Genomic DNA, 14,408 nt, shown 5'->3' on the forward strand with positions numbered 1-14,408 from the left:
ACATATAAGGTTATCAATAAGTCAGGGTGTGATCTTTGGGATGGCAACATAATCCAATAAAGGGAAACAGTATTATAATACAAGATCCTTCAATTCAGGGCTGTGAGTCTGTGTCTCACATTGGTTTGAACTGCTGGAGACAAAACGCCACCTGAACGTATCAGTTTTTAATTGCTTGCACTTCAAACGTGAGTCCTGAATTAAGGACGGTTAATGTCAAAACTTGCGTTTGCAACATTTGATGTGACTTCCATGTCCCATGTCTTCAGGAATATTCTTGAGGGTCAATAGGTCAGGAGTGTGGAGCCAAGGCATCCTCTGGCCCCACTGACATGTAGAGTGATACATCAGCATGTGGCAGAGGGGGAGTCACAGGATGTCTCAATTCAGTATCCAGCACTTTAAGTGTGAAAACTGGATAAACCATAATTGTGCTTTTATATCGACCCTTATAATCAATACAGCACATTGTTCTATTGCTATTGTCATGGTGGAAGAGTTTCAGAGAACTCAAAAGGTTGCTCGCTCGTGTGCAAGGTTAAAGCATGCAAGCATAGAATTTATGGGAGTAATACCGTTCCACCAAAACCCCTCGACTCGAGGTGAGGAATGTGTGGGAGGAGTATGTGTTGTTTTCGGGCATCACTAGGACAGTCGGTCATTGCAGAAAGCACTACAGTGATGTCAGAAGAAGAAGAAGCAAAAAGGAGAAGGACTGCCTAGGACCACGGAGGATCTGATCAGAAGATATTGTTGTCTCTAACCGCACTACAGACAGCATTGAGGGGTTTGGGGGAAAGGGGTGGGGGTAGAAGTGGGGATCCAAGCTAATACAATGATATCAATGAATGTGTACAGTGTTTACAAACCAAGCAGACTTGGTATACAAATGGTTTATTTAACCCATTAAGACCTGGAACTGTGTCATTTTTAGATTTGAGCTAAAAAGCATTATTTCACACTTTGGGCTATTCAAAAATAGCAGATATACAAGCTACGAGCTTGTAGATCAGGTCTCAATGGGTTAAGATTATTGCACTTTTTAACTAAACCATACATTAAATTAAAGCTGCGAAGGTCATGTACAGTAGATCTGCTGGCTGCAGATCCTGAAACTGGACCCAGCAACCAGGAGCAAGGGGTAGATGTGGAGAGGGAATAGATGGGGATCAACAAATCCAGTTCGAGGGGAGAGATGAGCCGACAGATTACAACACGGCCACGAGGACCATCCATTCCTTTGAGCTCCAGCAGTGTGGTTTTGACATGCTGTAAAGGACATTGGGTGGAATCAGGTGACGTGTTAGGCACGTGGACAGAGCCTTTAGCTGCAGTGAGATGCTTCTGTGCCCCCTCAGTCACATCACGGATAATCTGGGAAGGCTCTTTGAAACAGTTGAGCGCCTTCTTCCTGCAACACGGCCTCCTCTGACCTCTGTATCTGCTCCATCCACCTGATCTGTCACGCACACACTGCCCCCAGCTGCTCCTGGACTCAGCTGACCATGGCCAGTTCTGTCACGGTGTTAACCGCCTGCGAACCCAAGGAGGAAGAACAACTAAGTGCGATATTTACACAGTCTTAACAATGGTGTCATTCATGAAGCAGATAAAATATGCATCGATCTATTTATCAAACTATTGACACCCAGCCACTGTACCTTAAATGATGAAGAATACGTAGGAATAATCCTCATATTGTTAAATATGAATTAATCAGTGGATCATATGGAAACTAAAACCAGATAAAGGCAGTATTGGATGAATATGCATGTTCAATCCAATAAACCATTCCATATGCTTTCCAGGCCACAGATGTAACAGCTCCCATGCCAGCTGAACCCTCCTCACCCATGCTGCTGCTGGTGCTTCTGTGTTCATTGGCATCGACAGCATCATGTCCTGTAATGTGTCCTCAATGTCCAACACATCCATGACGCATGGAAATGTTATGCAGCACACAGAATGCTCCAACCTTCTGAGGGCTGTAGTATTTGTAACGTTCCACCTGACCTATCCAAACTTCAGGGCTCCAAACCTCCTCTATATTACAGTGCAGGTTTTTGTGAGCCTTTGATTGAAAGACCACTCATGCACCATTAGGCATGATATATGTGTCTTCAGACATGTCTTTAATAGCAACAGCCACAGAGGTGGCTAGTATAAAGTAGTCATGGGTTTATCCATGACAATTTGCGATTGACCCAAGGGTTACGCTGAAAATTGCAAATGAACTGGATTTTGATAGATAGATTGAACTGGTCCTTCCCTTTACTATTAATAAACATGAGTGTGTTCTATAATGATCCATGGAGCTGCACTTGCGTGCAATTTATACCAGCCAGAACCCTGGGGAAGCAAAATGTTGCCTGGCAGGTGTTATAGGGATGTTCATTGGTATGTTGGACAAGGCTATTCCCAAGCTAATGACAGATTGTGATATGCCTCCAATTGAACTCAAGGGAAGTTTGGAAAAAAGAAAAGAAAAGGAGCACAGCTGTGACTCACAGCAACAGGGAGTGCATAGGGACAGCAGCCATCTCGAGGTCATGCTAGATGACAGATGTCCATCACAGCCTGGCAGGATGACCTAAAGTTACCATCAAATCTGCTATTTTTTTTGGCAAATGAAAAGTTCAAGGATTGTTGTTTTGCTCACCTTGATTGGTTGTGTAATCGTGCTTCTCAGAGGTTTTCTTTTTAGATATCATTTCCCCAAACATCTCATCCCATAGCCTCACTCAGTATTCACTGACACACACACCACCAGCCTCACGAAGCTGTTTAAATATGTGTAATGGCATGACTGGACTATTCAGTTTCATTCCTCATTACTGCAGTTTATCTATTTGGGTAGAATATTATCACCGATGGTAATAAAATGTATTAATGTTTATATACAAAATATTGTTATATATAATATGATAATAATATTAGACATACTATACTGCTGTATATACTGATAATACTGTGATCATATCGATCCCATCAGATGAGGTAATGAAAATGGAGCAAATGTATATTTTTCATGTTTCATGTAATAATCACAGACAGTGGCCCATTTCACTTTCTACTGTATAAGACATTGCACACTTAAAATAGCAATAAGACATCTTATACGGTATAAGGCATCAGAGGCTTAGCACAGTCCTTATACGCTCATAAAGAAGATACTGTTGCACATTGATTGCACCTTTCCATGCTCCATCTTTTTAGACCAACTTACGTGTGTGTGTGTGTGTGAGAGAGAGATGTGTGAATGGTTGAGATTGCCCCACTGACATGCACAGTCAAGAGTAAAATGGCGCATTTAAGGCCATTTTCACATGGTTATTAGAACTGTGTCTGTCAACCTCATATGCCATCAAACATCTTAAATTATATTTTCTGCCCTGCTGTCAAAGACTTAAATCATTCATAGACTTTAATTGTATACAGTATTTTTTACATTTCACCCTGTGCTTAAGCATTAACTAGCTGGCATGTACTGACCAGTGAAGAAAAGCAAAAGTGATATAGTATTACTGTATTGAATTGCTGAAATGGTTTTGGTTAATGCAATGTAAGATAAAGAAAAGATTGGTAAAAGTCAGGGATTAGCCATTCTACAAGCTCACAGCAAGTTGACTTGCGACACATTGTGAGCTGCTATTTTCACTGAATGTTTGCCCAAAATGGCTTGCACCACTTATCTAACACAGTTGGCCCGGGTGCCTGAAATTTGGCCCTATCCCTTCTAAATTATATTCACTTATTTCTACTGTATAAGTAAAATCATGCAGCAATTATGTCAGAGGTAATGGCCTTCAATAAACATAAATAATTTCATATTTAACATAATGTTTCAACAGCAGTGCCATAATAACTGTAACATGGTTATAACCTGATGCACATGCTGTATAAGAGTACAGAATCTTTAAAGACGGGGTGCCGTGATTTTCAGTGATTCCCCCCCCCCCCCCAAAAAACATAATCATCAGGTATTATGGTTATACTAGGAGGAAGATTTTTTTCAAAAAAGTGTACAGAAATTGTTAAAATTATGTTTTTATGTGGACACGCCTCCAGTTCATTAAGTATACCTGGTTCTCACCTTAGCACCTCCTCCACCACCTTAGCACCACCCACCTGTCCTAGTCCCTCCTCCTCATGCCCACACCTGTTGTGTTATGATAATGAGGGGGAGGGTACAATTTTACTGTGTCATTAAAGGTCTGTTTTTCTATTGGCACGTTTGACCCTCAAGGTTTCAGCCTCCAGGTAGAAACTCAAAATAGTCAGAGAAGACATAAAACACCATAAAAACACCACCAGGGGGCTTAATGAAGTTCTATCAACCTCATAGACACATGAAAAACAGAAAAAGTGCAAAACCATGGCACCACCTCTTTAAGTAATAGAACAGGATGGTTATAACCTGATATAAGTTGAGGATGCATGTACGTATAAAGAGGACCGTGACCTTAAGTAACATCACAGCGTGGTTATAACCTGTTAATACCTGATGATTTACATACAGTACAAAGAAAACAGTGTCCTTACATGTCAGTGTGATGCGACGCGAGCGTGCGCTCTAGCCAACACCAACTTGGGACTTGTGAATCGCTGCCCTCCACACCCTTCTGTCTAGCATCAGGGTCTTGAGCTCTGCAGCGTTGTTAGCTCGGCTGTCGCGCCGCAGTGCATACTGTACTGTATGTCAGTAACAGTACAGTGTGGTCACAACCTATAAAAACCCATAAAAAAGTCATAAGGACATGACAGTGTCCCCAGCTAATCATCTGAATGGAATTTTCAACCAAAACATTTTGAGGTCTTTTCTAATCAGCGCAAGAAAACCCTGCACTGCAGTGTGCACTCAAGGTTTGTCAGATCACTGTTTTCTCCAGCCATTTTCCTTTATTCTCTACTGACAGATTATGACTAAATCCATAGATTTACATGCCAGGACTCTTAATTGGCATCATTCAAATGGTGCCGGTGTTCACAAAATTGCCCTCGAATGGGGTTTAGGAGGTTTAAGTGCTGTGTGTTTGGTGTAGTCATTTACATTTAATTTAATAGGTTATTTAATATGTTTTTGTATCGGTTCTTCCACATTATGTCCCTGAAGTAGCTTGTTTACATTGTTGGAGGAACATTGTTGAAACAATTAGACACAGCTACTGGCAAACTTTTCCACCAACTAAAGGACAAAAACGACTCTCTTAAAAAGTGGCTCTAACGAGTGAGGTATATTCAGCTGATAATATTTCATTACAGATTTATTACAGAGTGTTGACAGGTAAATATGTCTGCACAATTGCATACTAATACTGGATGGATACAACCAACTATATATAATGGTGATTGCTGGTTGGTAAAACCTTGTGTGGGATTATATTAGCAGTGCAGTACAGTATGTGGCTCCTGTTGGTGACTTTGTAACAACTAACATACTACTAGATGGTATAGCATCACGGTGAAATAGTGACTTGTGTCACATACTGTAAGATTATGTCCACAGCTTCTGTGCCTTTTCTGAGTTGATGCTCTTTCCTTTTCAATCTCTCAGGCTTTTGCTATTTTTCTTTTTTGTGCTACTGTCTTTTTGTGCCTCTCTCTATCTTTCAGTGGCACGCACACACACACACACACACACACACACACACACACACACACACACACACACACACACACATGCACGCGCGCGCGTGCACACACACACACACACACACACACACACACACACACACACACACACACACACACACACACACACACACACACACACACACACACACACACACAGAGAATGCCATCTGTTTGTCTGTGATGTGTTTCATGTGTCACACTGTAATCATTTTAAACTGGCCCACTGCTAATCTTTTCCCTAGAAAGTATATTGTCCTGCAGAGGACACACATACCTATTGATTCTCCATGACCTTAAAAACGTAGATCAGGAATATACATCAGCCATAAAGACACACATACACACATACTATACAGATGTATGCATACACATGCATACAGTACATGCACAGATGCATACACAGACACACATGGTAACACACACACGCACGCACGCACACACACACACACACACACACACACACACAAACATCTGCTTTTTTTAGGTGATCTCATTGCCTTATAATGGATATTCAAATCATCCTCACGACTATCACTTTCCCTTGGAGTGTAACTTGTGAGCAGAATTTGACTGGATATAGGTTCTAAATCTGTTCATGTGTAAACCGTTTTCACACCATTATGAGCTAAACACAAACTCAGGCTGCCAATGCACTGTGAGTGTGTGCCATGTCAACCTTAATGTAATGCTGTCATCTTTGCAGGTACTTGAGAATTCTTCAAAGTTAATGTGAAAAAATTGGGGAAAGAGTGTGAAAATGGCCTTTGTTTATTCATGAATAATTCATAAGTCAAACAGTACAGTGATTTGTGATTCCACTTACCTACCTATCCCTTCATCTCTAAATCCATCCCATGGATTTGGGATGTTTTGGGGCTTGTCAGGGTGCTGGTCTACTTTCTTAACTGACCCACGGATTCATATTAACGTCACATTAACCATTTAACTACTGTACATGAACCCTTGCGTCCCTATTCTGGGGACGAACTATCGGCAAAAAAGCCATTGTACAAGCGCACAACGCGTCGGCGTCGCAACATGTTATGTTGTGAGCTTGTAGATCGGTTAGATTTTTTTGTAGATTGACTATCTTGACCTATAATAACATGCCCAAAATAGGTGTTTGGGAAATATCAACATATGAATATATCAATGTATGATTCATGATTTCAGGATTGTTAAGTGATGTTATGGTTGATTTTGTTTCAGTGCCAGTGCCAAGAAGGTTGCGTTTCAAAGTGCTGGGCTCCAGCAAACTTCATGTCTCCTGGAAAGAGCCCAAAGGAGATATTGACAGCTACAGGTTTCTCTTCAACAGTGTACCAGGTACGACACGCACACACACACACACACACACACACACACACACACACACACACACACACACACACACACACACACACACACACACAGCACACACACACACACACACACACACACACACACACACACACACACACACACACACACACACACACACACACACACACACACACACACACAGTACACTTGGCATCTATCAGGTGGCATTATGTAATTTATCCCATATCTAAGCTCCTTTGAGGGGATTAGACTCTTGAGAGATGTAGACGAACTCCAAGTTCCTGCCTCATACGTTTGCCAGATTTTGGACAAAGAGTTTTCCTTGTAGGTACAGTACAAGGACTGTGTCAGCAGCCTTAAAGAGGGTCTGATAGGCATACAGTACAGTACTGGACAGGACAGTGGGAGTCAATACTTTCAGTAAGTATTGACTAAGGCCTTGTTGCTGAAGTTCAGTTTAGGGCGGTTGAAAGACCGCTGAACAGTAGGATACATTAGTACTGTATAAAGTGGTTGCCATTATAGAAGTTATCCATCCTATATAACTGTTGACCATCATTGATTCCCTGGCTCCATACCGTTACCAACAAAGGTTTTCGTCATTACCATCATTGCCTTCTTTTAAGTGTCGACGAGTCAACCTATTACGGGTTGGGACTGAGAACCTCACTTGCGCATTCTAGTGTGGGGGGGCTACCAAGGCGTTGAAAAATTACATGACAGCGGATCCCATCCTGTCAAACGGGTGACGCGTGGTCACATGTTGCCTCAACTCGTCACTATAGTATGACTGAGAGTGACAGTATGTTAGTGTCTGTGTGTGTGTACGTATGTGTAAATGTGTGTGTGTGTGTGTGTGTGTGTGCGTGCGTGTGTGAGTGAGAGAGAGAGGGGGAGAGAGAAATTTTGTAAACAGTACCAGATGTCTGTATTTACGGTGTCAGCTCTCTGCTGAGCTGATTTCAGACCCACAACAGTACGTTACTAAAGCTTTAGGGATGTTCCATGGTTCAGTGGACTAAGACATTTACAGATGTAACCACTGTGGGAGTCCTAATCTTTACTACACACTCTTTTACATAGTGTAACAAATCACAGCTATTCTATTCCTTCACGCACAATGATGCACAAGGGGAATCATTTGGAAGTGTTCATATTTCGTTCTCTTTTCAGTCCCCAGAAGGCACAAGAAATATCGTTTGACAACAGTTTGGTCAAGCGATAGCAGGAGTCACAAAATATGCTGTGACTGCATCCGAGAGTGTAAATGTACAAACTCACCCAAATGAACGGATTTGTTCATTTGAGTCAATTTCTACTTTGAGTCAACTTCTAATTTTCTCAACGTTCAATGAACAGATGATTTTTACTGTGCAGGTACATGAGATGTTATCAGTTTTAATGTGATGGCTTTTGTGTCACTCCACATCACTTCAATTTGATGTTAGAGCATATAGCTGAGAGGAAAACGTATTGATCATGTGTGAAAACACATGACGTGCCTCAGTTATGTGCGTGCGTGTGCGTGTGCGTGTGCGTGCGTGCGTGTGCGTGTGTGTGTGCGTGTGTGTGTGTGTGTGTGTGTGTGTGTGTGTGTGTGTGTGTGTGTGTGTGTGTGTGTGTGTGTGTGTGTGTGTGTGTGTGTGTGTGTGTGTGTGTGTGTTTGTGTGTGTGTGTGTGAACCAGAATAAAGCAGTGGGTACCTACTGGGTGGTCCAGTGAGTAGGATAACTAGTGTGACTATCAGGGAGTAGGGAACCTATTATCAGTCACAAGGGGAAACACGCATGCACGCATGGGCGCACACGCGTGCATTCGTGCACGCACGCGTACAAACACACACACACACACACACACACACACACACACACACACACACACACACACACACACACACACACACACACACACCTGCTTACCCACGCATAGTACGGAAGGAAAAATACATACACAGACTGTTTCCATGGATTAAATCCATGATCAAATGTTATCCTGAAGAGTGGATGAAAGAAAAGGGACACTTGCATTAGAAGAGCAGTTGAGAAACTGGTCGAGATAAAATAAACATGGATTAAGGCAGTGGTTCTCACATTCTTTCACGTCAAGGACCCCTGGAATGGATTAATATGTATTTGGCTACAGACACCCATCTGAAAATACTTTGTGGCATGGATGGACCCCCCCCCCCCCCCCCCCCCCCCCAAGGACCCCTGGGGGTCCCCTGACCCCAATTTTAGAACCAGTGTTACTGATGGTAACTCAGTAACACTGTCTTGTACAGTTTACAGTTTATTGACACATGCATAATGAGGAGAAATAACTAAAGATCATTTTATTGTAGATGCTTACCCGCCTAGTTACCTACAGTACCTAGTCTAACTCCAGCAGCATTGTGAAATATCCTTTAACTTGACACCATATAAGCCCAAATGTATTCCTTGTCCTGTGAATTGAAGGACAGTTATTGTGATTATGGAATTTTCTGGTAAAGGTTTAACAGTCATTCCTCTTTATCTCCACCTTTCATGTCGGATGTTCAGGAAAAACAAACTATGTAGGCCTAATCATTACTACCCACCCGGTTAAAAAACGCTAAATGCTATGTGATGTTTTTCCTGTTGAAACACTGTCACACAGCAGCAGGCTTTATATCTGTACAATGATTTAGTATATCATATAATGCTTTTGCTTATTTTTGATCAGTGACACATTACATTTTATTTTGACTATATACACCATGGTTTATTTTTCATTTTTACAACTACAAGTCAAACCTTTCAAGAAAAAGCAGACAATCAAATTCATTCAGGCTTACGAATTTAAAATGAGACAAATCCCCCACTGTATAAGGCTATGAGCTGATTGTCAGTTAGGATTCCAATTTGTTTCATTAGCACTGATCCATGTAGTCTCCCTGCCTCACCTGTCATCTCAGTCAGTGGTATCTATCTGCCTTCTCTGTAGTGCATTACTCATCACCTTCTACACGGCCATGGCAGGGAACAGCTGAGGAAGCATTCACACACACACACACACACACACACACACACACACACACACACACACACACACACACACACACACACACACACACACACGTGCGCACGCACACGTGCGCACGCACACGTGCGCACGCACACACACACACACACACACATACGTGCACACATTCTGCAGGGTCTAAATCTAAATGAGTCGATAATGTGACCTGATGGGGATTAACTGCTAAGGGGAGGACAGCCTCACACACACACACACACACACACACACACACACACACACACACACACACACACACACACACACACACACACACACCGAAGCACTCTACTTCACACAGAATGGCTTCGACCTTAAACTCTGCGACCTGGTCTGAATGTGTGAAATAGAATGCTAATCAGCACTTCAGCAGAGATCAGTCATGGAAATAAGAAATGCAGTGTTTTATTCAGCAACGGACTGGCAACAAGATCAATGGACACGATGAACAAAATCTCCATACAGCACATCAATTAACATTTTTGCCTGTCTTGTTTCTGTCTGTCTGTCTGTCTGTCTGTCTGTCTGTCTGTCTGTCTGTCTGTTTGTCTGTCTGTCTGTCTGTGTCTCTCTCTCTCTCTCTCTCTCTCTCTCTCTCTCTCTCTCTCTCTCTCTCTCTCTCTCTCACCCTGTCTGTCTCTACCAGGTGGCAAGCAGAGAGAGATCAGTATAGCTAAAACAGAGACTAAGGTAGTGATAACAGACTATGATCATACTAAGGACTACATTGTCAATGTCATTGCTGTCACTGGCAGCCAACAGAGCAGACCACTACAAGGCAGACATAAAGGTATTCTGATCTGTTTTGTTCTGTTTCTTTTTTCTTTTATTCTATTCCATGGCACATCTCTCCCCTACAGCTGTGACTGTTAACAGTAATGGATGAGATAGCCTATTAAATATATTTACCATATTTTATTATCTTCTTCCTATTTTTTTGTATCATCCTCTTTGGTAATAATTAAAATAAAAATGTTGTCACTGACAACATTTAATCCCACATGGACTAAACGACTCATCCCAATCTGTCGTTCTCAACTGTGATGTCTTCCTCTCACCTTCCTCGAGAGTGTCGAGAAGCCCAGAATTGTCTGTACTTACAATATATGCTGCTGTCCTCTCTTCTAATGTAACTGTTTCTCTTTACCATAGCTGACGATGGTAATAATAACAGAGCGGAGGAGACACAGCCCCAGAAGCTGAAAGAGACACTCGTACCTCCTGAAGATGCCAACGAGATATCTGGAGGTAGGACAAATACACGCAAACACTGTTTCCAAGGGTGGAAGGCAAAAAGCACAAATCTAATCTCAGGTCAGAGTAGGAATACCGTGACAGAGTGGTAGTCCATTTAAGGAGGCATTCAGGTGCCATTAAAGAGCTCTGGACGTAGGCCAAACTGTCTTAAATACCGTCTTTGAAGCCAGTGCCAAGGCTGGGAAGAGTCATGAATATGAGCCTGGTGTCTTTCCATGTCCAGTTGGATCCCACTGTGCAGTCATTCCACCATGCAGAGTTGTGTCTGTCTCTGAGCGGGTCTTTGTGTGTGTCATTTAAACTGATTGACTTTAGCTTTCTGTCTACCTTTGTCTCTCACACACACTCACTGTCTCACATGCAGTTTCTAACTATTTGTCTGTCTGGTTACATGTCAGTTCTTTTACTTGTCTCCATGTCTCTCTCGCTCCCACTCTCTCTTTCATGCCCTCCTCTTCACACACACACACACACACACACACACACACACACACACACACACACACACACACACACACACACACACACACACACACACACACACACACACACACACACACACACACACACACACACACACACACACACACACACACACACACACACAATTTCTCTCTCTCTCTCTCTCTCTCTCTCTCTCTCTCTCTTTCTTTCACTCCTCTCTCATTGATGTACAGCACACTGTCTGTCTTCAGTTTGTTATTGAAGCAGAGGCATCCAGTTGGCAGCAATAATATCCTCTCATTGAACTGAGTAATATTTCACCCTCTACTGTATGAAATGTGAGAGAAGGAAGGAATGCTTTGGCTTTTATTGAATCTCCTTGGCTGTGTGCGCGTGTGCATTTGTGTGTGTGTTTGTGTGTGAATTACTCTTTATCCATTGGTGGCTTGTGTAATCAGCGGCTTGGTGAGGATGGAACCTTCGGCCAGGAAACCAGGGCTTACTTATAATATGGTGCTGCATGTGCGTGTGTGCGTGCGTACGTGCGTGCGTGCGTGCGTGCGTGCATGCGTGCGCGCGTGCGTGCGTGCGCGCGTGCGGATCTAGATGTGAATGATCCTTGTGGCTGGCTCTAACTGCTGCTTATGTGTGAACATGATTGTTTTTATAAGATTAAAAGACACTCTCTGACATTTTTCCACTGCCTCCCAGTCAAAAGTGTACATAAACCGAAAATCTCATTACTTGGTGGTAAGTTACCTATTATTTAAGGGCATTTGCTATAAAGCTGCTTATTATTTTAGGGTGCATGATTATTTGGGGATTATTTGCACCAAAAAAGTATAGATACACACAGTCTAGGCATTCATCTGTCATCTCCCTGTCATAGATACACACAGATAGGCATTCAGAAAAAGGCAATTATTGAATGTGGTTGCAAAATTCCATTTGCTCTATAAAACACAACATTTCTATCATCCATAAGCCTTTAAAATATTATTTGACTATAACTGCATAACTGTATTGTGTACTTCACATTATGCTGATGCAGCTGTTTGGATTCATGTATTTCTAAACAGACTTTTAAACAAACTTTTGTTTAGAAGTATATTCATAATATAATAACAAAAAATCTATTTAACTGACTCATATCCTTGAAAGATGAACAACTTAATAAGATTTACTCTATTAGATATTTATAAAGTGGTGGTGAGTGACAGGAGAGATGAGAAAGAGAGAAATAGGGATGTGTGATACGTTGTGAGTTGGACCCAAACCCATGAAATTGTACACACTTGCTCATGCATACAATGCTCACAAACATTGGGAAACATTGTCTATACTTAGACAATAAACCAAAGGATTTGTCCCTTGGACATCGCCTCATCAAGCTTTTTTCAGTTAGTTTTTCTTTGTGCTGTAGTTAAAATAATAATAACTAGAAAAAGTGGTCCTCGGAGCACAGGTCTCCGCCAGGTCAGGTAGGTTAGTGTGGGTCAGCAATGTTCAGAATTCGGCAATCAAGCTGTAATGTGAAAAATCGGACGGATCCGTCTGGATGACTTGACTAAAGAGATCATGTGTACCGATTTGTGTGATGTTTGGAGGACAACATTTGTAGGAGTAATATAAAATAATTGTTTTGCAAAAATCAGCCTCCTGGTGGCGCTATAATAGGGCAATGTTGAAAGTGTGGCATGTGCCCCTCAATGTAGCGCCAATGTGCGTGCAAAGTTTCACTGCAATCAGACGTTGTGTTCATGATTTGCAGCATTTTGTTCCAAACGGGCCACTCCTGCAAACTTTAGATGTCAATCTTAGCCAATCAGGATGGAATATTAAAAATGAAACAGATTCGTCTTGATCACATGACTATAAAAATAATAGGCAGATGTGAAAAATGCAGGGCAAAGGTTTTTCCTTGGCCTCTAGGGAGTGCGAATACAAAGTTTTACTCAGATTGGTGCAGTTATAGGTAAAAACACAAATCGGCCTGTTATAGCACCACCATGAGGCTGATTTGAAAATTTTCAAGTGGCATTTCTTCCTCAGTCTAGTGTAGACTAGGCAGAATTTCAGAAAATGTGCTTGTATAAAATGCTGAAGGCATTTCGTGTTTATTTTTGGTATACAACATTTCTAGGGGTATTAAGGGGTGCTGAATCCAAATCTGCTGTATACCCAGCGCAAAAATGTCAATTAAGGCCTCAAAATTGAGAAATTCAACATGGCCGCCAGCGCCAGGACCTCTTTCCAAAAAAACAGGTGCTAAACCCACATTCTTTATTCTACTGACATGAAACTTTGCACAGAACATCTGCACTTATGGGGGAAGAAAGTAGGAATATAGCTGGGGTGCAACCATGAGAGTAACAGGGTGTTTTTGACTGTCTAACTGTAATCTTTGTATAGGCGAGGATACAAAAATGACATTTCTTCAGTGTTTGCAGGAATACTACAGCAATTTGGTAATAACTGTACAGTGTTGGACACCAACATTGGAATCCCCCAAGTCTTAGCTTTCTTCAGGTACCAAGTTTATGCCAGTAGCCCTTATAAGTCTGGATATATAAGCATTTTAGTGTAAGCATGCTGTTTTAGGAGAATTTTCAAAATACCCAGGGGGCAAAGGGGGGTATGCTGCATTTGCCCTGCCATAAAAGGTTGGCCACCAGAAATAATATCTATGACCCAGTAGGATCACAACCTAT

The 14,408-nt window shown here is 41.9% G+C and overlaps 1 protein-coding gene across 2 annotated transcripts in view; it reads left to right on the forward strand.

The window, feature by feature from the left end:
• Positions 1-14,408, forward strand: part of col14a1a (collagen, type XIV, alpha 1a) — a 187,695-nt gene that overhangs the window by 15,551 nt on the left and 157,736 nt on the right. For both annotated transcript variants that reach the window (XM_084049635.1, XM_084049636.1), the window contains exons 3-5: positions 6,844-6,960; positions 10,643-10,786; positions 11,149-11,244. In XM_084049635.1, coding sequence (XP_083905761.1) covers positions 6,844-6,960; positions 10,643-10,786; positions 11,149-11,244 — 357 coding nt within the window. The remainder of the gene's footprint in view (positions 1-6,843; positions 6,961-10,642; positions 10,787-11,148; positions 11,245-14,408) is intronic.

This window comes from Gymnoscopelus microlampas, assembly GCF_963454915.1.
Source record: "Gymnoscopelus microlampas genome assembly, chromosome: 3".
Lineage (NCBI taxonomy): Eukaryota > Metazoa > Chordata > Actinopteri > Myctophiformes > Myctophidae > Gymnoscopelus > Gymnoscopelus microlampas.